The 27,107-nt window shown below is 37.5% G+C and overlaps 1 protein-coding gene across 6 annotated transcripts in view; it reads left to right on the forward strand.

The window, feature by feature from the left end:
- Positions 1-27,107, forward strand: part of LOC127862093 (collagen alpha-2(IX) chain-like) — a 78,903-nt gene that overhangs the window by 48,491 nt on the left and 3,305 nt on the right. For 4 of the 6 annotated variants that reach the window (XM_052401057.1, XM_052401058.1, XM_052401059.1 and 1 more), the window contains 27 exons: positions 15-68; positions 364-417; positions 1,391-1,453; positions 1,663-1,722; positions 1,896-1,940; positions 2,168-2,221; positions 2,532-2,594; positions 2,784-2,828; positions 3,034-3,087; positions 3,259-3,303; positions 4,217-4,270; positions 6,240-6,293; positions 6,507-6,542; positions 6,679-6,741; positions 7,022-7,117; positions 8,277-8,330; positions 8,590-8,643; positions 9,031-9,075; positions 15,792-15,845; positions 19,256-19,309; positions 20,392-20,454; positions 20,913-20,984; positions 21,543-21,581; positions 22,460-22,564; positions 24,464-24,496; positions 26,461-26,607; positions 26,896-27,052. In XM_052401057.1, coding sequence (XP_052257017.1) covers positions 15-68; positions 364-417; positions 1,391-1,453; positions 1,663-1,722; positions 1,896-1,940; positions 2,168-2,221; positions 2,532-2,594; positions 2,784-2,828; positions 3,034-3,087; positions 3,259-3,303; positions 4,217-4,270; positions 6,240-6,293; positions 6,507-6,542; positions 6,679-6,741; positions 7,022-7,117; positions 8,277-8,330; positions 8,590-8,643; positions 9,031-9,075; positions 15,792-15,845; positions 19,256-19,309; positions 20,392-20,454; positions 20,913-20,984; positions 21,543-21,581; positions 22,460-22,564; positions 24,464-24,496; positions 26,461-26,607; positions 26,896-27,052 — 1,717 coding nt within the window. The remainder of the gene's footprint in view (positions 1-14; positions 69-363; positions 418-1,390; positions 1,454-1,662; positions 1,723-1,895; positions 1,941-2,167; positions 2,222-2,531; positions 2,595-2,783; positions 2,829-3,033; positions 3,088-3,258; positions 3,304-4,216; positions 4,271-6,239; positions 6,294-6,506; positions 6,543-6,678; positions 6,742-7,021; positions 7,118-8,276; positions 8,331-8,589; positions 8,644-9,030; positions 9,076-15,791; positions 15,846-19,255; positions 19,310-20,391; positions 20,455-20,912; positions 20,985-21,542; positions 21,582-22,459; positions 22,565-24,463; positions 24,497-26,460; positions 26,608-26,895; positions 27,053-27,107) is intronic. The other 2 variants (XM_052401062.1, XM_052401061.1) reach the window with 2 other exon arrangements.

Genomic DNA, 27,107 nt, shown 5'->3' on the forward strand with positions numbered 1-27,107 from the left:
AGTAACGGTTGTAGGGTTTCTCTGGCGAGGACGGCATCCCAGGGCTGGCCGGCAAACCAGGAAAACAGGTACTGAACTAGCTGACCTCAATATAGTCGTTATGTCTAATAAGGAACATTTGTAATCGTCTTTGGTCATACTAAATGTGTACATGATTATACGGGGTATTGTTGTGTTTTTAGACTGATGATGACAAGGTATTCAGTAAATCTTGAATTAAGTGAATAAACCAATCTGTGTACGATGCCGGGTTAATAATACTTAAATATTAGGAAAGAGTCCAATGGTCAGTAGGAAGAGTAATTCTATCTGGATGTATGTATACAATACAAATCATGTTTATTGCCTCTCCAACTCTCTCAGGGTAACACGGGGGAGCCTGGGCAACAAGGCGAGCCAGGAGCGGCCGGCAAGAAGGTATAGAGGTCGTTTTCACTTTTTTTCACTGAAATACATATATGCATTCCATTTAACAAAATGTGCTTAGCAGAATTTTAAGATCAATAAATAATTATCCTGCATCAAAGTTATTTAAGCCCCCCCCCCCCCCCATAGTATTCGAAGATCCTTGTGAATCTTGACCGTATTGATGCGTGTGAAATGAGAAGTATAATCCTACTGACACAAAGCAGGAGGGGTGTTCATGTTACACTTCATATTTACCTTCAGTGTGTATCAGTTTATTGCAGCTCGATCGTCTAAAGCTCAAAATAAATACAAAACATTAACTTGACTTTTCTTAAGTTACAAGTTCAACTTCAGAAGTGACCTCCAAGCTATATTAAATGGACCTTTTCACAGATTTTGGCGTGTATTGAAGTTTGTCTTTAAATGCTTTATATTGATAAATGTAAACATTTGATCTGAAAAGCTCCAGTAAAAAAAGAATAGAATTAAAGAAAGAAAAATAGCAACCCTCATCTGGGCTCGAACCACTGACCCCTGGAGTTAAGGTCTAACGTTCAGACCACTCAGCGCTCCGTGCTCATACAGTAAATTATGTATTTTATACTTTATATAAGCGATCCTTGTAGTGTCACAATTTATAACGACAACAACAGAACTCTCCAAATGATTCAATCGTTTCGCGTTTCAACTCTTAATAATTTTTAGGTTTTTAAATCGTCAAAAGATGCATAATAATGAATATTATAGAAAATGGTAAATGTACAGTATTACTGTTTCCTCACAAATATCATAACTAAAACGAAAATTTGCGAATCTGAAACATTTATTTTTTTTTCAATTTACCAAACGTGAAAAGGCTCCTTTAAATTAAACCAAAATTTCACGCCAATCACTCCTTAATCTATATTTTGCACTTAACGCTGTAAAATATGCGTCGATGTCAGTATAGTCATTCTGACATACGTACTGCGCTGTATTTCAGGGTGACCGAGGTGATCCCGGTGTTTCCGGTGAACCGGGTCTGCCAGGAATCCCCGGCGAGTCGGTGAGTAGCGCGCCAGTACGGCACGAATCGTTGCTATGAATATAATTGAGCATGCATCAAGATAGATCGCGTGGATTATTCACGTGTAGAAGATGTTCCTGATAAGAATAGGTACGAGTTTATCAACATTATATGGCTATTTTAACGATCAAGTATATACAAAATTGTATGTTGGCACTTGTGATTAATTTAAATTTGTCTGTTTGTAGATTGTCGGACCGCCCGGTCAGAGGGGTCCACCAGGGGAACCAGGATCGCCTGGATATGACGTAAGTACATGGATTGGCAATTACCTTAATCTATGTGTGATTTGTTATTATAATGTGAACTGATTTTGTTTGATTGATTACATTTTTGCCATTGTGTTGTTGTTTTTCACGAATGTGTTATGAATCATGTAAAGAAACACAATTTAAAACATGTACAAACATTCCGGCTTCAGGGTAACCCAGGGGCAAGTGGCGTAGATGGCACACCCGGAACGAAGGTAAGTTCTGTCCAACACTGGATGTCCTTTGACCATTCTTGAATACTTGTAAATCAAACAACAGCATATACCAACATATAGGCCAACATATCGTCACAAAGAGGAATTCAATATTCGGCATATAATTTCATAATATATTGCTTTTGCTCGTATGTTTTCCTAAATTTACTCATCCTGTGCACACGTACCGTTGTTTCCGCATATCTACACAGAATATTTACTTGTAGGGAGATAAAGGCGATCCGGGAGAGAGAGGCGAGCGCGGACCGGAAGGACCGGCTGTAAGTCGTTCAATAGAATAAACATCGATGTCATGTATTTAGCGACCCCATGCTGTCTCCCCAGTGCATAGCATTAGTTTTGCAATTAAATCAATAATAATAAGGGATCTTGCATATGTCATGTGTTCAAGTATACTGCCTATTTAGCCATATGCACTTGAATACGCGATCCACTGCATTTGACTTAGCTTGAAGTCTGTGAACAACAATCAGATAATGTTGATATTGTTACTATGTGTTTATCTAGTTTTGTGTTGTTTTCATAGCCACATTAGTTTCGGTAAATACATTCGTACCGGTTCTGTTGCAGGGAAGGGACGGCTCGCCTGGCATACAGGGGATTCAAGGCCCACCCGGACCCCCCGGGCCTGTGGTTTGTACACATGCAGTTAGCTGAGAACAAACGAAACAAACGCACTTCACGGGAAAACCTTTATCAAACATAAAGTGATATCGCCTAGTTCTCGCTCACAAGTACAGTCTTTGCTTACAATGTAGTAAATATCAACACATTTATTATATATTGGCCACAACTTTCATGTTGTAATGTTACTTTTTTCAGAGTGTAGCATCTAACGACATTCAACAAGAAATACAGCAAGTTCCTGTGAGTAATCGTGTTTTCCGGCTTTTTTACTTTAAAGTAAATGTGTCATGTTTACAATGTATTTACTTTTTATGTCCATAATTTAACACTTGTAATTTAAGAACCGTGCAGGAAACATTATAAAAAGTTTATGCCAAAGTTCTTTAAGAGATATTTCCGCGCCATGCTGCAAACTAAAGTCGATATGCTATTGATCGTGATTTAGGGGCCGATAGGACCAGCGGGGCCACAGGGACTGGAAGGACCCCGGGGAGTGGCAGTAAGTAGCCGGAGCAGATATGCAATATACTCTCTTTGCACATGTTTAACACCTTAACATGTACTTAACAGATATCGTCTATTCTCATCTAAAGCACTTCTATACGCAATATTGTTTACCTTAAATATTGTCGCTGTTCGAGTCACTTACGTTAATGTATGTGTGTTAAAGGGCGAGGCTGGAAGACAGGGCGAACCAGGGAGGCCAGGAGAACCGGTATGTAACTATAGCAACAGTAGTCCCCGAATAAAGTAAGTCGTTAAAGGGAGACAACTGTGGCTTTATTCAGTACATGGCCTGTAGAAGTTTGTGCAGTTTTCAAATCATCGATTGAACTGATTCTGAGAGTAGCTCTTGGCCAATCCGTTCCGCCATTACACACCACGTGATGATTACAGATTCAAATATTACAGTTATATAATACAATTATACCCCCACTAACTATTTTAGCGCGTTGCGCTTACTATTAGCCAATGTTTATGTGCGGATCTCAGAGGTTTATAAGAAACAATTACCGACTATTAATAAGCAATTACCGACTATTAATAAGAAATAGCCACGTTGTATAAGCATATTCTACGCGCAATGAGTTGGTTTTTATCATAGTAAAAGTTATTGATAACGTTATACACAATGTCACGAAACAATCAAGAGCTGAAGTCATTGAAGTTGTTCGCTATTGTTTAAATAGCGGGCATTCTTGTATTTGGTGTAAACCTAACTTCGGTCTTCAAAAAAAATGGAACAGTAGGTTGTGCCCACAAGGTTATTAACAAGCGGATGACTGTAGTACCTTCCGTGCTTTGGTTAAACTGGCTTTCTAGGTTGAGTTTTCGATCATTTTTACTAAATACACTTAAATAAATATCAAGTTTCCCATCACTATATTATTCCTTATTACCTTATTCCTGTATTAACAATTATTACATAAAGAAATAATTGTTCATTGAGATTTGGAAGATTTCAGCATGTCATTGCATTTTCGTATTGTAGTGGAAATCGTTAGCCAACATATCTGCCCTGCTTTTTCGGGTGATGATGATGCGAATAAATGACTTTTTGCTCTGAACGATACTTCAGCTGAACTCAACACGTATCATGTCTGTCAATTATGTCGTTTAACGTGTAGGGTTCTCCGGGGGAGACGGGCAAACAAGGCCATGATGGAGTGGACGGACATCCGGTAAAATTATGTGTCTATTTCAATTTCTCATATCAACGATTTCTGAAATAATTTTTCACCACAAAACAACAACAAAACAAACGAACAAAGTAATTCTTGATTTAGTAAAGAACAAAATAATATGTCAACCAGAATATACATGTAAGTTTCAAATAATGAGCCATTTATGAATAACATCTACGCTGAGCTGACATAACACGATACTGTATTAACTTTCGTAGAAACAAATATGTATTCAAAACTAGACTACATCGATTTTTAGCTCGACTATTATATATGAAATATATATAGTGGAGCTACCTTACTCACCACGGTGTCGGCGTTCCCGTTACGGTGAGCGTTGGAATGTTAAAGTGTGCGTACCACCTCAAATATTTCTTATGTCCGTTGACATATTACTTTTATATTTTGCATACTTCTTTACCTACATGACCCCAACCTATAAACAAGAGCAGACAACAAGCTTTTTGTAAGAATTATGGCCCTTTTTTCACTTAGAATATGCATATTATTGATATATCTATGTTAAATTTTGCGTACCACCTCAAATATTTTCTATGTGCCTTGACATATTGCTTTCATATTTTGAATACTTCTTTACCAACATGGCCCCAATCTAAAAACAGAAGCAGTCAACTGCAACAAGGATTTTGTAAGAATTATGACCCTTGTTCCACTAGGAATATGCATATTATTGATAAATCTATGTTAAAGTTTGCGTACCACCTCAACTATTTTCTATGTACCTTGTCATATTGCTTGTATATTTTACATACTTCATTTTATTCATAAAGTATCAAAGCTATTGCTTTCATACTTGCAACACTTACTAACTATCATAAGGGAACTGTGCATGCAAAGTAATGTAACTCTGACTGGCATTATGGCCCCTTTTATACTTAGATAATTTAACATTTGGTTAAGTTTTGTGTTTTGGTCCATTTTACTCCTAAAGTATCATAGCTATTGCTTTCAGACTTGGAAAACACGCTAACTATCGTAAGGGGACTGTACATGGCAAGTTGCATAACTCTGGTTGGCATTTTAACTGAATTATGACCCTTTTTTCTTAGTAACTTTGAATATTTTGAAAAAAAGTGTTTAGATCCACTTTAGTTCTTAAGTATCAATGCTATTGCTTTCAAACTTCAAATAATTTCTTACTATCATGAGGGTACTGTACCTGGCAAGTTGAATTTGACTTTGACCTTTGAATGACCTTGACTCTCAAGGTCAAATTAATAAATTTTAATTAAATTGCCATAACTTCTTTATTTATGATCTGATTTGATTCATACTTTGACATAACAACACTTACCTGACATACCACAATGGACTCCGTCCAAACCACCCTCACGCCCCACCCCAGAATCCATCACCCCCCTCCCCCCCCCCCCAAAAAAAAAAATTAGTTTGTTTTCCTTTTTTTTTATTTTTGAAAGATCATCTAATAAATGACCACATACCCACATTATACCCCCCACCCTCTCTAACCCCCACCCAACCCCCCCACCCAAACAAATAAAAAAAAATCTTTAAAACATGGTAATAAAAATCCACAAATATTTATTTACTTGAAGGATTGTCCAAACACCCCACCAAGGCTATTGCTATCAAACTTGAAATAAAATCTTATTAGTTTGTTTTATGTTATTGCAAATGTTCAAGAGATTGTGGAAAATATACCTGAACTCAGAATCGTCTATAAAGTACAACTTCTTTAAAACATAAGCGATCAATATGTTTCAATTATGGTCCTCTTCCACTTTGAATATGACTATATTACCTTGACCTTATTGAATATGAACAATTTCCCCATGATGGCTTCCGTTATACTATCCAGCACTCGAATGGTCGAGCGCGCTGTCCTCTGACAGCTCTTGTTAAAGCTACAAACCTCTCAATACCCGCTAAGTGACCGGAAACAAAGTTTGTCGTTGTGTGTTATTGGACTGCTTGCTATTTGCAGGGCAAGCCCGGGGAAAGGGGACCGGAAGGGGCCGTGGGACCGAGGGGAGATCCGGTACAGCGGCTCTTATGTGCATCATAATTTGAAATTCGGATTTCATTAATCAGCGATTGTTAATTTTGAACTTTATTGAAACCTTTTTTTTTGTATTTATTACAAACAGTATAAAACCACGTCATGATTTAAATGGATGCGCGTATTTGGGGTTTAAACATTAACTGGCTGGACTATGCAAACCAACCCGTGTGTCTCTGCCATGTATTTCAGGGCAAGGACGGACTTCCAGGGATGCCGGGAGAACCAGTGAGTTGCTCTACAATCACATTATTGAACTTTGTAGTTGTTTGGGTAAAAGCTCTCTGTTCTAGTTTTGTACACGTATTATCCGAATAATACCTTTGACATGAGTGTAACGGTTGGGATTTCTGTGTGTCTGCAGGGTACGAGGGGCGAGCGGGGGCTTCCAGGACTGGACGGGCAGAAGGGCGAGCGCGGAGGCGTGGTCAGTAGCCGAATATACACTGATACATTGTACATGCATAAATATGTTTTTATTCAAAATAGTAATAGATTTGAACAAGATCTTAGAAAGAAAGTAATGTTATTTTAAATAATAAATGTACAGTAAATAATGTTCTGTATATGTAAAAGCTATTGAACATAATTGTTATAGATGGTATTATCTTCTCACACTCGTACTCATGCCGTATTCATTATTCACGTTTTGGAAGTGTGCTATTCCGCCTCATTGAGGTTATCATCTATATCTGTGCGGATTGCAGGGGCCCGCCGGGCCTCCCGGACCCCCGGCCGAGATGAGGTCGCTGCGAGACTTCGACGATGAAGGGGTATTGGAAGAATACGTCGAACAGTTCCGAGTACTACCTCATTGTAATTCTTGCATGGCACATTATGCTACTTCACACACTTTATTTTAACATGTAGCCAGAACTAAATTCTGTATATTATTAAATTTCCTGTACCATGAATTTCTTCTTATACAGTCTTTGAAGAATGTGAAAAATTGAACAAAGTGATAAAATACTTTTAAAAAATCAAATCATACATGGGCAATTATGTTGAACATACATTTCACTGACTTATACTGGTTTTATATCCATTTATTATTGAAAATAGTTTTATGCAATACAACACTATCTTTTTTATGTATAGTGTGTATCCAAGACACCCTAACTCATCATTAACCATAGTTAACATTGTATGCCACGGAATGTTACGTTTGGCTAGACGTTTTTATTTCCGACATAGTTGAGACCCGCTTGCATATGCTTGCGACTGTATTGAACCCTGTATGCGTGTCTAGCGCTTTATATTAAGTCATAAGTATTTCTCAATTGTTTGCCTGCTCTATGGAAGACCCATATTGGTAAGTGAAACAGTCGGCTGGCCAATTTACAAATAACGCACCGGACAACATACCCATGGCCTAGGCTGCTATATCAACACATATATCAATTAATTTCGTTGTTAGTGTATAGTTAAATGCAAATCTTAACTAGATGAGCAGTTGACATCAGTCTGGCATGCGACTGCGTTTCAGCGTGTGTGGACCTATGCAGGCTAGTAGTGTAGTGTGCGCAAGGTATTTCATGAAGTAGTATTCGGTACCGCATTTGCGTCTTAAAACATCATGTCGCAAGCAAGCTCGTACAATCCGACTCCTATAGACCGGCGCATTATCGAACACCCTTTGCATGCGAGCGTTTATGCTTCAAGACGTACAATGCTTCATATTGTTTGCGTTGTTTGTGTTTTTATTTTGTATTTTCGTGCTCTATGTATATTTTATTTTGACTAAAGACAAAAACATTAATAATAACTTTTATTCAAGAATACAGTTTTCAATGTTCGTGTAGATTTATGTCACGTTAAGTGTCTAGTATAGTAATATATAATTTGACGTGTATGCATAATAGTATTCTCAGTTTCATGTGCGGTTTGTATTTTTGCAATACTAAATATTCGAGGTATGTATCCGTGCTGTCACGTGCTAAATGTCCACTCTACTTCCTGTAGGGACCACCGGGAACGCCAGGACCGCGAGGGGAACAAGGGACACGAGGAGAATCAGTAAGCGGAGCTTGTTATACTGTTAGAGTCGCTTATAAATGCATGCATGTATTTTTACAACATGTACGCATATATTACAATGTGTATTGCTGTTCCATTGAGAACCACGTATCATTTTGCAAATGATGTATAGGCATACAAGCGTAGAACAATTTAATTATATTTCGATATAGCTTGGCAAAAAGTTTATATAACAAAATTCATCTTATTTTGAGCGCTGTATATAGGACAGACATGTGAACTCGTGTGTATGTTGCAGGGCGCACCAGGGATGCCTGGAGATCCAGGAGCTGAAGGGAAGCCAGGAGAGCCGGTGAGTATGCACACCGTGTGCGTGAAACTGGGTCGCCCTGTCCGGCTGTTAAACTTAACAGTAGCGGAAAAGCGAATGTCAATGAATAGGATAACGGCTTTATTCAACACTTTAGTTTAAACTGATGCAAACAATATTTATTGACAACAATTTCTGTCAAAACATTATGCTTGGTACCAACATGGTCTTAATGTACCTATGAGCATGAGAAATCATATATAAAATTTATATATATGTGCATTTTGTTCCAGCATTCACATTAAAATGTAGATAACGGTATAATTATCTCTCCATTCAATCTGAGTGCATATTCATAGTTTATAGATTACCTTTACCCACTGTTTTGTTTGCAGTGTTTATGTGTACGTGTGTGTGTGTTCCTTGCAGGGACCCCCGGGAAGAGACGGACTGCAGGGCGAGCAAGGAGACGCGGTAAGACTCAATTGCATATCTATATATATATGATATATCGATGGTGACATCAACAACCGCATAAGAAAACAACGCTTCTCCACACAACATAGGGCAGATTATCGAGAGGTTAATAACATAAAGTTACAAGTAATCATCAACAGATATAATCGGGAGGGGGATACACTTCACAGCAGAACCATACAAATAACAGATTACTGTGATCCCTAAGAAGACACATGGCATTTTATATGCAGCCAGTTGCGTGGCTATGAGTAGTGCATGTATATATACTCAGTTGTGTTTCTTTTACTAGTATATGCAGTCAGTAGTGTCTATAGGTAGTATATGCAGTCAGTTGTGTCTATAGCTAGTAACTGCAGTCAGTAGTGTATATAGCTAGTATATGCAGTCAGTAGTGTCTATAGGTAGTATATGCAGTCAGAAGTGTCTATAGGTAGTATATGCAGTCAGTAGTGTCTAGGTAGTATATGCAGTCAGTAGTGTCAAGGTAGTATATGTAGTCAGTAGTGTCTATAGGTAGTGTATGCAGTCAGTAGTGTCTATAGGTAGTGTATGCAGTCAGTAGTGTCTATAGGTAGTATGTGTAGTCAGTAGTGTCTATAGCTAGTATATGTAGTCAGTAGTGTCTATAGGTAGTACATATAGTCAGTAGTGTCTATAGGTAGTGTATGCAGTCAGTAGTGTCTAAAGGTAGTGTATGCAGTCATTAGTGTCTATAGGTAGTATATGTAGTCAGTAGTAGCTATAGGTAGTATATGTAGTCAGTAGTGTCTTTAGGTAGTATATGCAGTCAGTAGTGTCTATAAGTAGTATATGCAGTCAGTAGTATCTATAGGTAGTATATGCAGTCTGAAGTGTCTATAGGTAGTATATGCAGTCAGTTGTGTGTTTATAGGTAGTATATGTAGTCAGTAGTGTCTATAGGTAGTATATGCAGTCAGTAGTGTCTATAATTGGTATATGCAGTCAATTATGTGTCTATAGGTATTATTTGCAGTCAGTAGTGTCTATAGGTAGTATAAGCAGTCAGTAGTGTCTATAGGTAGTATATGCAGTCAGTAGTGTCTATAGATAGCAATGCAGCCAGTAGTGTCTATAAGTAGTATATGCAGTAAGTAGTGTATATAGGTAGTATATGCGGTAAGTAGTGTGTCTATAGGTAGTTTATGCAGTCAGTAGTTGCAATAGGTAGTATATGCAGTCAGTAGTGTCTATAGGTAGTGTATGCAGTCTGTTGTGTCTATATGTAGTATATGGAGTCAGTTGTGTCTATAGGAAGTATATGCAGTCAGTAGTGTCTATAGGTAGTATATGCAGTCAGAAGTGCCTATAGGTAGTATATGCAGTCAGTAGTGTCTATAGGTAGTATATGCAGTAAGTAGTGTCTATAGGTATTATATGCAGTCAGTAGTGTCAAGGTAGAATATGCAGTCAGTTGGGTGTCTATAGGTAGTATATGTAGTCAGTAGTGTCTATAGGTAGTCTATGCAGTCAGTAGTGTCTATAGGTGGTATATGCAGTCAGTTATGTGTCTATAGGTAGTATATGCAGTCAGTAGTGTCTATAGGTAGTATAAGCAGTCAGTAGTGTCTATAGGTGTAATATGCAGTGAGTAGTGTCTATAGGTGGTATATGCAGTCAGTTGTGTCTATAGGTAGTGTCTGCAGTCTGTTGTGTCTATAGGTAGTATATGCAGTCAGTTGTGTGTATATAGGCAGTATATGCAATCAGTAGTGTCTATAGGTAGTATATGCAGTCAATTGTGTCTATAGGTAGTATTTGCAGTCAGTAGTGTTTATAGGTAGTATATGTAGTCAGTAGTGTATATAGGTAGTATATGCAGTCAGTAGTGTCTATGGGTAGTATATGCAGTCAATTGTGTCTATAGGTAGTATATGCAGTCAGTAGTGTCTATAGGTAGTATATGTAGTCAGTAGTGTCTATAGGTGGTATATGCAGTCAGTTGTGTTCATAGGTAGTATATGCAGTCAGTAGTGTCTATATGTAGTATATGCAGTCAGTAGTGTCTATAGGTAGTATATGTAGTCAGTAGTGTCTATAGGTAGTATATGCAGTCAGTAGTGTCTATAGGTAGTTTATGCAGTCAGTTGTGTCTATAGGTAGTATATGCAGTCAGTTGTGTCTAAAGGTAGTATATGCAGTCTGTTGTGTGTATATAGGTAGTATATGCAGTCAATTGTGTCTATAAGAAGTTTATGCAGTCAGTAGTGTCTATAGGAAGTATATGAAGTCAGTAGTTTATATAGGTAGTATATGCAGTCAGTTGTGTCTATAGGTAGTATATGCAGTCAGTAGTGTTTATAGGTAGTATATGCAGTCAGTGGTGTCTATAGGTAGTATATGCAGTCAGTAGTGTATATATGTAGTATATGTAGTCAGTAGTGTCTATAGGTAGTATATCCAGTCAGTAGTGTCTATAGGTAGTATATGTCAGTTGTGTGTCTATTACTAGAACATACAGTCAGTTGTGTTTTTATGAGTAGTATATGCAGTCAGTTGTGTGTCTAAAGGTAGTATAAGCAGTCAGTAGTGTCTATAGGTAGTATATGCAGTCAGTAGTGTATATATGTAGTATATGTAGTCAGTAGTGTCCATAGGTAGTATATCCAGTCAGTAGTGTCTATAGGTAGTATATGCAGTCAGTTGTGTCTATAGGTAGTATATGCAGTCAGTTGTGTGTACATAGGTAGTATATGCAGTCAATTGTGTCTATAGGTAGTATATGCAGTCAGTAGTGTCTATAGGTAGTATATGCAGTCAGTTGTGTCTTTAGGTAGTATATGTCAGTTGTGTGTCTATTACTAGAACATACAGTCAGTTGTGTTTTTATGAGTAGTATACGCAGTCAGTTGTGTGTCTATAGGTTGTATATGCAGTCAGTAGTGTCTATATGTAGTATATGCAGTCAGTAGTTGCTATAGGTGGTATATACAGTCAGTAGTGTCTATAGGTAGTATATGCAGTCAGTTGTGTCTATAGGTAGTATATGCAGTCAGTTGTGTCTTTAGGTAGAATATGCAGTCATTTGTGTCTATAGGAAGTATATGTCATTTGTGTGTCTATAGGTAGTATATGCAGTCAATTGTGTCTATAGGTATTGTATGCAGTCAGTTGTGTCTATAGGTAGTTTATGCAGTCAGTAGTGTCAATAGGTAGTATATGTAGTCAGTAGTGTCTATAGGTAGTATATGCAGTCAGTTGTGTGTCTAAAGGTAGTATATGTAGTCAGTAGTGTCTATAGCTAGTATATGCAGTCAGTTGTGTGTCTATAGGTAATATATGCAGTCAGTAGTGTGTCTATAGGTAGTATATGCAGTCAGTAGTGTCTATAGGTAGTATATGCAGTCAGTAGTGTCAATAGGTAGTATATGCAGTCAGTAGTGTCTATAGGTAGTATATGCAGTCAGTAGTGTCCATAGGTAGTATATGCAGTCAGTAGTGTCTATAGGTAGTATATACAGTCAGTTGTGTCAATAGGCAGTATATGCAGTCAATTGTGTCTATAGGTAGTATTTGCAGTTAGTAGTGTCTATATGTAGTATATGCAGTCAGTAGTGTCTATATGTAGTATATGCAGTCAGTAGTGTGTCTATAGGTAGTATATGCAGTCAGTAGTGTCTATAGGTAGTAATGCAGTCAGTTGTGTGAACATGGGTAGTATATGCAGTCAATTGTGTCTATAGGTAGTGTATGCAGTCAGTTGTGTCTATAGGTAGTATATGCAGTCAATTGTGTCTATAGGTAGTATATGCAGTCAGTTGTGTCTATAGGTAGTATATGCTGTCAATTGTGTATATAGGTAGTATATGCAGTCAGTAGTGTCAATAGGTAGTATATGCAGTTAGTAGCGTCTATAGGTAGTATATGCAGTCAGTAGTGTCTATAGGTAGTGTATGCAGTCAGTTGTGTCTATAGGTAGTATATGCAGTCAGTACTGTCTATAGGTAGTATATGCAGTCAGTAGTGTCTATAGGTAGTCTATGCAGTCAGTTGTGTATAGGTAGTATATGCAGTCAGTTGTGTCTATAGGTAGTATATGCAGTCAGTAGTGTATATATGTAGACTAGTATATGCAGTCATTTATGTGTCTATAGGTAGTATATGCAGTAAGTAGTGTCTATAGGTAGTATATGCAGTCTGTTGTGTCTATATGTAGTATATGCAGTCAGTTGTGTCTATAGGTAGTATATGTCAGTTGTGTGTCTATTACTAGAACATACAGTCAGTTGTGTTTTTATGAGAAGTATATACAGTCAGTTGCTTGTCTATAGGTAGTATATGCAGTCAGTAGTGTATATATGTAGTATATGCAGTCAATTGTGTCTATAGGTAGTATATGCAGTCAGTAGTGTCTATAGTTAGTATATGTAGTCAGTAGTGTCTATAGGTAGTATATGTAGTAAGTAGTGTATATATGTAGTATATGGAGTCAGTAGTGTCTAAAGGTAGTATATGCAGTCAGTAGTGTCTATAGGTCGTGTATGTAGTCAGTAGTGTCTATAGGTAGTATATGCAGTCAGTAGTGTATATATGTTGTATATGCAGTCAAAAGTGTCTATAGGTAGTATATGCAGTCAGTAGTGTCCATAGGTAGTACATTGTATATGTATCCAGTAGTGTTTATAGGTAGTATAGGCAGTCAGTGGTGTATATATGTAGTATATGCAGTCAATAGTGTCTATAGGTAGTATATGCAGTCAGTAGTGTCTATATGTAGTATATGCAGTAAATTGTGTCTATAGGTAGTATATGCAGTCAGTTGTGTGTCTATAGGTAGTATATGCAGTCAGTAGTGTATATATGTAGTATATGCAGTCAGTATTGTCTATAGGTAATATATGCAGTCAGTTGTGTGTAGATAGATAGTATATGCAGTCAGTTGTGTCTATTACTAGATAGGCAGTCAGATGTGTATCTATTACTAGTATTTTCAGTCAGTTGCGTGTCCAATATTAGTATGTGCTGTCAGTGGTGTGTCCATTACTAGTATATGCAGTCCGTTGTGTGTCTCGTAGTGTACACACTCATGTGTGTGTCTATTAGTAGTATATGCAGTCAGGTATGTGTCTTTTAGTAGTATATGCCGTCATGTGTGTGTCTTTAAGTGGTATATGCAGTCAGCTTTATGTCTATTAGTTGTGTATACAGTCAGTTGTGGGCCTATTAGTAGTGTACACAGTCAGTTTGTGTATATAAGTAGTATTTGCAGTCAGTTGTTTGTCCATTACAAGGACCTGCAGTCAGTTGTGCATCTTTTTCTAGTACAATCCGCCAGTTGTGTGTCCATTACAAGGACCTGCAGTCAGTTGTGTATACCTTACGAGAATATGTAGTCAGTTTCGTGTCTATTACTAGTACCTGAAGTCAGTTGTGCGTCTATTTCTAGTACAATCCGTCAGTTGTGTGTTCATTACAATTACCTGCAGTCAGTTGTGTATACCTTACGAATATATGCAGTCAGTTTCGTGTCAATTACTAGAATTTGCAGTTAATTGTTTGCCCATTACTAGTATATGCAGTCAGTTGTTTGTCCATTACTAGTATATGCAGTCAGTTGTTTGTCCATTACTAGTTTATGCAGTCAGTTGTTTGTCCATTACTAGTATATGCAGTCAGTTGTTTGTCCATTACTTGTATATGCAGTCAGTTGTTTGTCAATTACTTGTATTGGCAGTCAGTTGTTTGTCCATTACTAGTATATGGAGTCAGTTGTTTGTCCATTACTAATATTTGCAGTCAGTTGTTTGTCCATTTCTAGTATATGCAGTCAGTTGTTTGTCCATTACTAGTATATGCAGTCAGTTGTTTGTCCATTACTAGTATATGCAGTCAGTTGTTTGTCCATTACTAGTAAATGCAGTCACTTGTTTGTCCATTACTTGTATATGCAGTCAGTTGTGCGTCTATTTCTAGTACAATCCGTCAGTTGTGTGTCCATTACAATTTCCTGCAGTCAGTTGTGTATACCTTACGAGTTAGGCAGTCTGTTTCGTGTCCATTACTAGTATTTGCTTTCAGTTGTTTGTCCATTACTAGTATATGCAGTCAGTTGTTTGTCCATTACTAGTATATGCAGTTAGTTGTTTGTCCATTACTTGTATATGCAGTCGGTTGTTCGTCCATTACTAATATTTGCAGTCAGTTGTTTGTCCATTACTAGTATATGCAGTCAGTTGTTTGTCCATTACTAGTATATGCAGTCTGTTTCGTGTCCATTACTAGTATTTGCAGTCAGTTGTTTGTCCATTTCTAGTATATGCAGTCAGTTGTTTGTCCATTACTAGTATACCGGGTATGCAGTCAGTTGTGCGTCCATTACTAGTATATGCAGTTAGTTGTTTGTCCATTACTTGTATGTGCAGTCGGTTGTTTGTCCATTACTAATATTTGCAGTCAGTTGTTTGTCCATTACTAGTATATGCAGTCAGTTGTTTGTCCATTACTAGTATATGCAGTCTGTTTCGTGTCCATTACTAGTATTTGCAGTCAGTTGTTTGTCCATTTCTAGTATATGCAGTCAGTTGTTTGTCCATTACTAGTATACCGGGTATGCAGTCAGTTGTGCGTCCATTACTAGTATATGCAGTCAGTTGTGTGTCTATTTCTAGTACAATCCGTAAGTTGTGTGCCTATTACTAGTACATGCCTTTGGTTGTGTTTCAATATATATTGTCACGTTGCTTGTGTTCCAGGGAGCCCCGGGCGAGCCTGGACGTCCAGGGGAGACGGGCCAACGTGGATCACCGGTAAGACGGCACGCTTTTTTATAACATAGGGCATTCTATACAAAAAATATAGACCAATTAATGACACCGTACAGACACCATCCCACTATCATCATTATTAAGGAAACTAATAGGATAGTTTATTCATCAAACTGTTGATATTTACTGCTCTATGACCAACACTATGGCCATAACAGAGGTTAAATAGTTGGTTTTACAATTCTAACATCCAAGTAGTATTACTTGTAAAGGCTAAAATTTATATAATAGTCCAAAAACATTCATTTGCATGGTCATAAAATTGGCATTGCAGTATTAAGTACATAATATTAAATTCTCCCCATCTGATCATTTTTACTTAATACGTCTTTTCCGGTATATTCGGCCACCTAAAAATGTCTCTTTTACTAAACGAAAAACACACACAAATAAGACAACTAATACAAATTGGTATGTTTTTACCACAAAATAAAAGCAAAATAATTAACAAATCGGGCATTTCCTGAGCAACAGGCCAATACTAGGACGGCAACCTAGAAACCCGGATTTGGTCTACCTTTTCTATCAAGCTGTTCATTCATAATGTTAAAAGAAACACACAAACAATTATAATCGTTTTGATATAAATCATAAACTAAACTTCTTATAGACGAATAAACACCAACACACTGTTTCATCATGAATATTTTAATTAATTATTTCATTTACACAACGTGTGTATCAAAGTGTCCTTAGTATTTGCCAAAATTTTATTTTATCCGAACAAAATGTAAAATTAACACGTGTTCGACCCCAAAACAACATTCTTGTGATAGAATTTTCTACATTAAGACATAATACAGTTTAATGATAGATATGTAATGAGTTCCTAAGTAAGGTGGTTGTTATTTATAGGAACGGATGAAATTATAGGAAAGGATATTATCACTGTGCAGAGAATTTAAGAAATATGCGAACGAACCCTGGTAAATTTGAAGATAAACAATAAGCGTAGTTCTACACGGTGTATATTATTCACCAAATGTGATTTGTCAACTGCAGTTATATATTTTAATAATGGATACAAACGTTGCTCAATCTTAACTTACATAGCAGTCGGACGTTTCTCAATAAAATGATTGTGCTTGATTGTCTTCCATTGCGCATGTGCAGTCCTTTTTGTATCCTAGTTAGTCTGGCGTTTTTTCACGGCCTTAAACCACACGGGTGATGGATATAAGCACAATCACACGGGTAAGGAAATACACACAATCACACGGGGAATGACATACGCGAAACCACACGCGGAATAATATACGCACATTCACACAGATGAAGGATATACGCACAATCACACGGGTGAAGGATATATGCGCAATCACAAAGGGAAGGATGTACGCACAATCCCACGGGAAGGATATATGCGCACAATCTCACGGATAAAGATATACACGCATTTACACGGAAAATGATTTTCGCAAAATCACACAGGAAATGATGTACACACAATCATACAGGGGAGTATGTACGCACAATCACACGGGGAAGAACGTACGCAAAAATCACATGAGGAAGGATGTACACAAAATCACACGGGGAAGGATATACACACAATCACACGGGAAATGATGTACGCACAATTACGGGGAAGGATGTATACATAATCACACGGGTTAAAGATATACACACAATCACACGGGGAAGGATGTACGCACAATCCCATCCCATGGAAAATGATACACGCACAGTCATTCGGGGAATGATACACGCTAAATTTAATTGGGAAGGATGTACGCACAATCACACGGGGCAGGATACACGTGCAATCAAACGAGGAAGGATATTCGCACAATCACACTGGTGACGGATATTCGCACAATCCCATGGGAAAGAATGTTCGCACAATCACATAGGGATGGATATGCGCACAATCAAACGGGTTGGATATTCGCACAATCCCATGGGGAAGGATATACGCACAATCACATAGTGATGGATATACGCACAATCACACGGGGAATGATATACGCACAATCACATAGGGATGGATATTCGCACAATCCCATGTGGAAGGATATACGCACAATCCCATGGGGAAGGATATACGCACAATCAAATAGGGATGGATATTCGCACAATCCCATGGGGAAAGATATACGCACAATCACATTGGGATTGATATACGCACAAATCACACGGTGAATGATATACATACAATCACATAGGGATGGATTTTCGCACAATCACACGGGGAAGGTTATACGCACAATCCGACTTGCAATATTTTATAAGAAATTTACACGTGGAAATATCAGTCTTGAAATGATATGTAACAATGATATTCGAAAAATCACACTGGCAATGACGTACGAAAAATCCAAAGAGAATTATATAAGAACAATCACATTGACAATTATATTTGCCAAATCACGCGCGGATTTATACATTAATTATATGCATGCACACACATTCCCACTAACAAAGAAATATTAACAATTACATACATGGAACTATGTAAGGAAAATCACGTAGGCAATTAAAATGAAACATCAAACGGTCTATAATAGCGGACAATCACACTAACTGAGAATTATATACTAACAATCCCATTGAAAATGCTATTTTAAAAATCACACAGATTACATACGAATAGTAACGCAGGGAATTGCTGACAAACAATCGCACGCAAAACGATTCTTGTATGTGAACAACCATACGGACAAATTTACATTGTACCAATCAAACGGGAATACTGATAACTTCGGTAGATCGAGTAAGGATTACTTCGAATGTGAGAAATTTTAACGATCTGTTAATATGATATAACAACGGAACTAAACAATTAAACGTTTGTATCAATCGCGAATGTTAATCCAGATTCTAAAAATCCAGCAAATGCTTTGAGCAGGTAATTAAGCGAATGCCTTTGAGTAGTTAATTGTGTCAATTGAAGATTACATTCTATTGAAAACAACCAGGCATGTACATCGTTTGTGAAGCGACCCCAACAACCGCTTCAAAGCGCGCAGGCGCCGTGTGGAAGCAGTTAAAACCATTTAAACTAATTAAAGATGGTTTCTGATCCGCCCGATAGCTTTGAATCGTGCTCAGAAATATGTGAGAACACGACCGTACCTTGAGATCAGGGCTACTGGTTTCTGTTCTTATGATTCTCTGGCATGTTTGTAACCTAGATACATGAGATAATTAATGGGCTAGTTTTAAGCTGCTCAACTTGGACGATTTAGTGTGTATGCTTCAAAGTATTCTTAATTTATATAGCAAGTTTTGTTAGAATGCAAAAGGCAATGCATAATTCATACAATCCACACGATATATCTCAATATAGACCATGACTATTCCAGACGTGTAAAGGTTTAAATCCCTATGTCTGTACTGCCCTACCGTTTTATAGTACATATATAATGACGTTCCTATTGTTTACCGTGCAGGGCGCGCGGGGCGAGGACGGTAAACCAGGCATGCCCGGACCCATGGGTCCAAGGGTAAGTCGCATTTTGAAAACCTTCAACGCTATCGGAACTGGTATACTGCTCGCTTGTAAAAGAGAAATAATGATGATGATGATGATGATGATGATGATGATGATGATGATGATGATGATGATGATGATGATGATGGTGTTGCTGCTGCTGCTTCTGAAGAAGAAGAAGAAGAGAAGAAGAAGAAGAAGAAGATGATGATGATGATAATGATGATGATGATGATGATGATGATGCAATTTGATATGGAGGCTGATGATTGTGATCATGATATTGGTGTTTGCAAAGAAACAGAACAATATTATAATCGTTATTTATACGTCAAGAGTATTTAGTTATAGTTCTTATGAAGATCTTTAACCGTTTGCGTAAGATACAAAGCAATTTGTTAACCCATATCATTAGGCCTCTAGAACTATTTCGTAAGCGTTCTTTTACTAAGCTGTTCGAATGCCAGACTTTCATGTCCAAATTATTTAATAAATTAGATTAAACGTCATTAAACTCTCCCTATAAAACGTTTTGCCTAGCCATATTCTTGTTACTTGAAAGAAGTCGGTTACAGAAGCGGCCCCTTAAAGTGTCTGTTATTTGTGTGCTCGTGTATTAAGTGACAATGCAACGCGGCATTTATGTTATATGCTTATTGATGATGATTGTATTAGCAATCAGTGTGTTTGGAGCGGAAAATGATAAAAGAGACAGGAAAGGAAAACGCAAGTTAAAGGAATTTGTTGTACCACAAGCCACGTCAACAGTAAGTCATGCTTGTTGAATGGTATACTCTGTCGGTGAATAGAATGAATTGAACATGAATTGAAAGATGGCTTTGGGGAAAAAACATTTTTATATTAAAGCAATTATCGCTATAAACACAGACAAATGCGGCTGTTTTATTGTTTCTCATTATGTTTGGAATTAAGCCATCTTTTAACTCAGGAAGCTTTCAATCATGGTAAGTTCACCTGACAGCTATATGGTGTGAATGTTGGTCACGTGATGTGATTGTAAATCACGTGAGGTGAATAGCGCTCACTTGATTTGAATGTTGCTCACGTTGACTGTTGATCCCCGATGTTCTCTAGGGTAACGACGGCGAGAGGGGCGAGCCAGGAGTCAGAGGGCCGCCTGGTATCGACGGAAGACCGGTAAACTGCTCACAACTATGGCACTCGCTGCAATATGCCATGTTTCTTTTTTTTAAGTGAAAACATTAGCGTGTTTTGACTTACGATAGAAATAATTGTGCGAAGTGAAACCTGATTCAAATCAGAGCATAATGAAGGACTACTTTCATCCTTTCATCCTTAACTCTAGCCAACACGTCTGTATAACGTACTAATGCTCGATTGTATAAAAAAAACAACGTATTTTTTCAACTTTTAAATTCATTATTCGGGTAGTTATTGTTAAAAAGACTATTTTTCCAAATCGGATGACAGCTGCATACACATGCCAGCACGCCCTTTTTTCCAAATTAGTTGTATTTGTCTGTATCTTATTACGAAAAGTCACATAAAAATTTGTCCTATAAACGAGATTGTACACGCTACTACGTGTGTCATGGTTGTGAGCGCGTGTTGCATGCTTGTTCTCATGACGACAGGGACCTGTAGGTCAGGCTGGACCCCCCGGGCCGATGGGAATGATGGGACAATCGGGACCCCCGGGACCACCGGTAAGATACACTGCAACCACGCCATACCTGGGGCACGTTGCTGAATGACTGCCTAAAACAATATAGATTTTTCGCATGTATTGATAATTTATTCAAATTATTATAAGAAACACCAGAAAAGAGAGTATTCAACAAATTGAATAGAATGTACTTGCTTTAATCTTTAATGTACATTTATAGTAGTACGTGATTTTATATATGAGCATATGCATGTAATTCATTTACATCACATTTAATACAATGGTGAACGTATAATATACGCATATAAAAACATTTAATTAGTGAAATGAAGTTATGAGTTATATAAGGTAATATATTATTCATGTTCATGTTGTTTTCTTCCTTTAAACGCCCCCCTCTCTTATAAATATGGTTGTGAAATTAGTTCCCTTATATGTTTTATAATATATTGTTTGAAAGTAAAAACAAAATCATATTATTCAAAAGAAAATCTTCGTCCGTGCATATTTTATATCATTAAATTAATTTAAAAACATACTTAACCATTTTGCACAAAACTAATTTAAACTGAATGCAGAAATTGTGGGTGTGTTACAGGGACCCCCAGGCCCCGCAGGCCAGAAAGGAGAAGGCGTTGTAAGTGTCCCAACTGCCCGTGCCCCCTTACGGCACAAGGGAATCCTACTCGAGTAGAGAGTCTCAGACAGTGTTCAATCATACTCGAGTAGAGAGAGTCTCAAATAGTGTTCAATCCTACTCGAGTAGAGAGTCTCAGACAGTGTTCAATCCTACTCGAGTAGAGAGAGTCTCAGACAGTGTTCAATCCTACTCGAGTAGAGAGAGTCTCAAATAGTGTTCAATCCTACTCGAGTAGAGAGTCTCAGACAGTGTTCAATCCTACTCGAGTAGAGAGAGTCTCAGACAGTGTTCAATCATACTCGAGTAGAGAGAGTCTCAAACAGTGTTCATGTGTCTTAGAAATTGCTATTCTATATTGTGATCACATACATAATCGCAAGATACAGCGTTGTAAATCAAAAGATTTCGGTTGAATGTTTAAAAATAGATTACTTATAATGACAGCCGGTATTACCGAAGATCATTTTAAAATGATGAAACATCTAACTTGACGAACCTTTGAAGATAGATAAGACTTACATTCAATGAAATGTTCATGGAGGAAAAAAAGCATTCGCATTTATTTGCTGCTCTTTTCTTGTGCTTTTTGAAAATCAATCGTATTAATTAGTAAACGATTTAAGTTCACTTAGATAAAAACAACCTGTATTGAAAAAAAGATTGTTTTTTTTATCTTTCTGCAACAGAACATAATTTATGACTGAACTGATTCACAGGGATCACATATCTGTTTATCGGAATGACTGCAAATGTGACAAATGAATATAAGAGTAACGGTTGTTTGTTGCAAGCGATAACTCGAGTTCCGAAAACGGTCTATAATGCCTAAGCAATCTTATGTCGCCATGGCTACAGCGTGTTGCGTGTACTTTCAGGAGATCGGCACGTACGACTTCCTGGCATCTCAAGGTCAGGAGACGCGCGGCCCGCCAGGACTGCCGGTAAGTGCCCTTTGTAAGGAGGGACCGCCGGGCACACCGGTAAGCATCCGGACCTCACGTCACCGCATTGTCACGCCCTGCATGCATCCCCTCGCTCATAAACGCGGATCGCATGCATTCCACACATAGACTTCTTAATGTTAGAGGCATATATCACGATTCTTCGTGTTAGGAGCATATTTCACAATGCTAATTCCCACGTTACATAATGTTTAATACGATGCTCACAGTTCTTTTTAAAACAAGAGTAAAAAAACATCGTTATTAAACTACACCAACATGATTACATGATTACAATTGCAAGAAATGTGTAAGATCATTTCAAAATGACGTTTTATATCGGCTCTTAACCCATGTATGCCTAGCGTCTAAAAAAAAGCGTAGACACAGATGCGGCGTCTCATCTGGGTCTGCGCTGTTTGCTTAAAGGAATTTCTGTCAGAAATATTCTAAATATAGAAATAAATATACTAGACAAACCTGATTTTGGAAATAAATTGATCCAATTTAGAATGATGGGAGAGTCCACTATACTAGGCATAAATGGGTTAATATACCACTTGGCGTTACCAGGCAGCATCACTCCAAATAGTTGATAATTCTCAGAAAAAGCATCATTAATCGAACAGTTTTTGATATATCTATTACTTAAGCCCTCCGATAATGTCTTTATTACTGTATTAGTATGCTATTGCTTGACGGAAATTAATATATTGCATAATTTAAAACCTCACTGTATGATCGCACAAGTTCTTACAAACATAACCTTTTCTGAACAAATCAATGATTGTATTACACACAAAGTCACGTATTCGCTGTTAATGCGATGCTGTTTCTGCAATGAAATCATATGCGATGTTGTGTTGTTGTTGTTTCGTCCGTTCTTTTATAAAAGTAAATATTATCGAACAATGTTAATGTTAAATAATCTATTATTGTTATTTTACATGACTACAAAATGTACACGAACAATTTACATATGCTGTATTGTTAAATACTATTATAATTATATACATAACGTTGTTGTTCAACTACTGGAATATATTTTCTAGAATTAACGTGACATATTGAGATATTTCTCCACATTGTTATGCTGACCAGTTGTTGAGATATTTCTCCACATTGTTATGCTGACCAGTTGTTGATATATTTCTCCACATTGTTATGCTGACCAGTTGTTGAGATATTTCTCCACATTGTTATGCTGACCAGTTGTTGAGATATTTCTCCACATTGTTATGCTGACCAGTTGTTGAGATATTTCTCCACATTGTTATGCTGACCAGTTGTTGAGATATTTCTCCACATTGTAATGCTGACCAGTTGTTGAGATATTTCTCCACATTGTTATGCTGACCAGTTGTGAGATATTTCTCCACATTGTTATGCTGACCAGTTGTTGAGATATTTCTCCACATTGTTATGCTGACCAGTTGTTGAGATATTTCTCCACATTGTTATGCTGACCAGTTGTGAGATATTTCTCCACATTGTTATGCTGACCAGTTGTTGAGATATTTCTCCACATTGTTATGCTGACCAGTTGTGAGATATTTCTCCACATTGTTATGCTGACCAGTTGTTGAGATATTTCTCCACATTGTTATGCTGACCAGTTGTGAGATATTTCTCCACATTGTTATGCTGACCAGTTGTTGAGATATTTCTCCACATTGTTATGCTGACCAGTTGTTGAGATATTTCTCCACATTGTTATGCTGACCAGTTGTGAGATATTTCTCCACATTGTTATGCTGACCAGTTGTGAGATATTTCTCCACATTGTTATGCTGACCAGTTGTTGAGATATTTCTCCACATTGTTATGCTGACCAGTTGTTGAGATATTTCTCCACATTGTTATGCTGACCAGTTGTTGAGATATTTCTCCACATTGTTATGCTGACCAGTTGTTCAACCTTGTGCTCCTCCTATTCAGGGACCATCAGGACCGACCGGAAATGCTGGAATGGTAAGACTTGTGTGGATTGACACTAAATGGACTCGTCGTTGAAAAGGCAACTGTAGCAATTTATTATCTTGAAAATGCAGTATTGCCGAAACATTGATAGCTCATTCCAAAAATATATGCTTTTGTGTATGAAATTCTTTTTTACAACGGATTTCAGAATTGTGAAAGTCTATCAGTACTAAACTAACAATAGCAAGTTAATGTGTATTAACTGTTGAATTTATTTGGGTAGACATTAATGTTTCGTACCAAATATTAGTATCTTACACAATTGTGCGGCCTCGAAAAAAGTGTTGGGCAACGGCAATTTCACTTAAATAAGCTTTTGTTCAATGATCAGACCTTCGAACGAATAAGGATTATATAATGCATTCACGGGCATAAGCATCACTCGCAACGCCGATTACGGCTTAGATGATATAAAACAATCATTAAAGTTCAGAGAGCGTTCAAAGAATGTTGGCGAGAGAAAAAACTAAACGAAAGTGAATTATAAGTCGATTTTTATTTGAGGAAAATATTTGTTTGAAAGTTCAATAGCAGATTCTATAAATACCGTGTTTTTTTTTTTTTAAATAATTCGTGAAAAATGGATGAAACGTATTTTTTGACTGCATTTTTGACTCTCTGTGTCAAAATCCATGCAGAGTTGTCGTTCCTTGCTTTCGCCTACAATCTCCTCCATCACAAGAAAATCCTACCAGACTCACAGGTGGTTAGCGAGTCGCTATGATATTTATTAAACAACATTTGGAATGAAAACTAATTAAATTATAACGAAAAATCAACAACTCTGAAAAAAATCACTTTCATATAAAAATAACAACGGTAAAATTATTGATTCACGTGACTAGGCTATCATCGCGTGGTTGGTTATGAAGGCAGGGATTTGTCTCTGCGTTGATACAAAGTCTTTCGAGGACAATGGGCAAATATGCGTAAATAGAGACATATTAAAATGGATGATGATGTGTGATGAACATGCGGACTGACCTTGTATTTAATTGACTTTTTCGTTTTTAAAATAAAATCAAATGTGAAATGATAGAGATGATACACATGAACATGTTTATCTAAATAATAAACATATGTGAAGATATTTAGAAACAAAGCCTATTCAGGCCGACTAGGCGCCTGACTCGTTGTCTTTCAATGGCGTGGTCCAACTATAGCCTTTTATTCTTGGTTTCATAATTATTTTATTGCATGTTCTTGTGTGGGCAGTTTCAGTGAGATTCGTTGAACTTTGACTTGTGAAAACAATGTTATTTCTCATTTTATGTTCAAAGCTGTTTAAATATTTTGTTACCTGTCGAGTATTCTAGTCATTTTATTGTACCAAAAAGTTACCGCTATTACTTAGTTTGTCGTCGTTATTTTGTAATGCAATTTTCAATGGCGGACAAGAATTATGTTGTCTGTCACTTTAGAGAGGAATGATTAAATGTTAACATATTAGTTCGCTGCTATAGTTATCTAAAACAACTCAGGAATACTATAACATTATGATATGAGTTTCCTACATGATCGTAAATATAAATGGAGCATGTGTCGATGCTGCCGACCAGTTTCATTTTCGCTTCTGGTTTCAGTTCTTGTGTTGTTGTTTTTTTCATAATAAATACATGTATAATTCAAGCATTTTTGTGAGTTTGAAATGTATTTGGTGAACTTCATGCGGTTGCAGTAAATGTTGAATGAAAACAGATACAAACCATACACGAGTAATCAGTAATAAATCCGTAATACATTTTTCCCTTATCCTAAACGAGATAATTTACAAATTCTTTAATAGCTTGTAATAATCCGCTTTGTGTGCGCTATGTTAGGCTACCGGTATTCTCAAATCTGCCTCCTTTGATGTGCGCGCATGATTTTTACTACGTTAATTTAACTGTTGTTTAGCTTCCCTCCTAGTAATCGGTAGACCCGCATGTGACTGACCACTTTACTAACGTTTCTAGTCCGGCCCACGCGGATCGCCTGGGGAACGGGGACCTCAGGGCAGCGCGGGATCCCCAGGAACTCCCGGAAGTCCGGGTCTCAACGGACCTCCAGGACCAGCCGGTGAGAGGGGTCAGGCAGGGTCACCAGGGATGCCGGGACTTCCGGTAAGATATGGGCCGTTATAATTTTAAGTTCTATGCATTTGTATGAAAATGTTAGTGTTTACATGTAACTTAAACCCATTGTAACATTTATATAATCACTTTTCAATGGTCATTGTTTACTTAATTTTACAGAAACTTACGACAAGTGGTTGTGTGTGTGTGTTTGGGGTTTTCTTGTCACTATCAAAATGGTAAATTAAGAAATAAATACGTTCACTAAAAATAGAGTTTATTGTTTTATTATAACACCAATCCCGCTACATAATGTGTTGTTGTTGTTGTTATCAGGGCCGCAGCGTGTCTGACGAGGAAGTTCGGCAGATCTGCTTCCAGATCCTACGTGAACAGCTGGAGGACCTAGTTGCCGATCTGCGGGGGCCGCCCGGACCGGAGGGCGTCGGAAAACCCGGAAAGCCCGGGCCCCCGGGCCCACAGGGACTGCAAGGTCAGATAATGACACATGCCAATTTCACTGCTAGGAGCAATGTTCAGCTAATTGT

The sequence above is a fragment of the Dreissena polymorpha genome, chromosome 16 (genome assembly GCF_020536995.1).
Source record: "Dreissena polymorpha isolate Duluth1 chromosome 16, UMN_Dpol_1.0, whole genome shotgun sequence".
In the NCBI taxonomy this organism is placed as follows: domain Eukaryota; kingdom Metazoa; phylum Mollusca; class Bivalvia; order Myida; family Dreissenidae; genus Dreissena; species Dreissena polymorpha.